Genomic DNA, 2,264 nt, shown 5'->3' on the forward strand with positions numbered 1-2,264 from the left:
AACCAGTATTTCACAAGTATATTAAGCAGTGATGAAGCAACAGCCAATGCTTTGCAGAGAGACTCAAGGGTAAAATTTGCTCAGGTGCTGTGATGGTTAATACTGAGTGTCAACTTGATGGGATTGAAGGACGCAAAGTTTTGTTCCTGGGTGTGTCTGTGAGGGTGTTGCCAAAGGATATTAACATTTGAGTTGTGCTGGGAGGGGAGACCCACCCTCAATCTGGGTGAGCACCATCTAATCAGCTGCCAACATGGCTGGGCTAAAGGCGGGCAGAGGAACGTAGAAGGACTACACTGGTTTAGTCTTCTGGCCTGTATCTCTCTCCCATGCTGGTGGCTTCCTGCCCTCGAACATCAGACTCCACTTTCTTCAGCTTTGGGACTCTTGGTCCTTCGACCACAGACTAAAGGCTGTACTGTCAGCTTCCTTACTTTTGAGGTTTGGGGACTTGGACTGGCTTCCTTGCTCCTCGGCTTGCAGATGGCTTATTGTGAGACTTTACCTTGTGATCGTGTGAATCAATACTCCTTAATAAACTCCGCTTCATATATACATCTGTCCTATTAATTCTGTCCCTGTGGAGAACCCTGACCAGTACAGGTGCTCTGAGGGGTTTTCTTCAGCATATCTTTGGGGAAGATTCAGAGCAGCTGCCAGCCAGTATCCAAAGTCTCATAGACAGTGTGATTTTCATGAGGACCCTGAGAAATAAAGTTCCTCTCAAATTTCTGCAGAAATTCCAAGTCAAGAAGATCATCTGAGCTGAGGGCTTCTTCTCCAGCTACAGCTTTCATGGCTTGTACATCCTTCCCAATAGCTTGCACACGCTGGTCACATACATCAGCACGATCCCTCCTGGTCATCCCTTCTCCAATAGCGGACTTCATGAACAGTGATAGTTCAGGCAGCACATTGATAGGTGGGTGAATCTCTCTGTTGTGCAGCTGTCTGTCCACACAGACCTGTCCCACTCAGGGCAGAGAAGGGTGAATGATATCATTGGTAGGCATGGTAAGAGTAGGAAGTTGAGTCATTGAACCATTTCTACCTTTCCCTCGACCAGCATGTTCATATATAGTGGCTAAATCTGTATAAGTGTAACCGGGGAAGCCTCATCCACCAGAAACGTCTTCTCTGGCTGTGGAAACCTCTTGAAGTGCTTCAGTAGAAGAGCTCATATCTGTTAGGGTAACCAGTAAATGCTTCTCACATTGGTATGCCAGAAATTCAGCTGTGGTCAGAGCCGGGTGAGGGATGATAATCCACCCAATAGTTGAGTCATTAGCCAAGTTCAAAAACAGGCAGACGTTGTCCATTGAGCCATTTTCTTCAATGCCAGATTGGAAGAAACAGGCTGTTTCCATGTTTACATCCCTAGAAGCAAATACAATTGCAAATTTTTCCTTACTGTAGTCTACATCTTTGGATTTATTTAGCAAACCAGTCTGGCGACAGATTTGAGCTGTAATCTTTGTGTGGTAACCCAGCAGCAGAGAGGAAAAAAATGTTCTGCCCCTGGCAATACTGCTCACACCAACTGTGGGCGAAATGCTGGTCTGAATCATCTCCTCTGGGTAGATTTGACATTGAGGATTGATTGGCCATCCCATGATATCAAAGAAATCTTCAACCAGTACAAGAGGACCTCTGTCAATGGGTTTTTCCGGGCCATTAAATACCCAACCAAGCATATCATCAGACACTGGTGCCTGGAGAATATCCCTAGTCCCTTGAAATACCTGAACCACTGCCTTGGAACCACCCACTTCTAGAACTTGCCCATGTCTCTTTGTGCCATCTAGTAAGGTCCAGTGGACAAACTCAGCATATATGGGAAACTTAACATGATCTAAGATCACTAGTGGACCATGGACTCCTGATACTGTGACGTATGTAAGACGAGGCTGGGAGAGGTAGTTCTGACTAACTGCCAGCATCTGTTCCTGAGCTCCCACCACCAGTGGGCATGGGTAGTTTGGGTGTGGCCCATTCATAACCCCACGCATCGCCTGCAGCGCCATCATCCTCTGTCTTGACGGAGCATTTTCCCTGGGTGTCTCCACATTGTCTCCCGTCTGTATTTGTTTCTGTGTCCAAATTCCCCTTTTTAAATGACATCGGTCATATATTAATATTAGGGCCCAGCCTGATGACCTGATTTTAACTTGATTGTCTTAGTAAAGACCCTGTTTCCAATGAAGGTTGCATTCCAACATCCTAGAGGTCAGGACTTTAATACTTCTTTGTGTGCGGGTCAGGGA

The 2,264-nt window shown here is 46.2% G+C and overlaps 1 protein-coding gene across 1 annotated transcript in view; it reads right to left on the minus strand.

Moving 5' to 3' along the window:
- Nucleotides 1-2,024, minus strand: part of LOC108285879 (V-type proton ATPase subunit B, brain isoform-like) — a 40,858-nt gene extending 38,834 nt beyond the window's left edge. The window contains 1 exon segment of the mRNA XM_037729533.1: nt 602-2,024. Coding sequence (XP_037585461.1) covers nt 602-2,024 — 1,423 coding nt within the window.
- Nucleotides 2,025-2,264: the final 240 nt, after the last annotated feature.

Source organism: Cebus imitator, unplaced genomic scaffold, assembly GCF_001604975.1.
Source record: "Cebus imitator isolate Cc_AM_T3 unplaced genomic scaffold, Cebus_imitator-1.0 Scaffold309, whole genome shotgun sequence".
NCBI lineage: Eukaryota > Metazoa > Chordata > Mammalia > Primates > Cebidae > Cebus > Cebus imitator.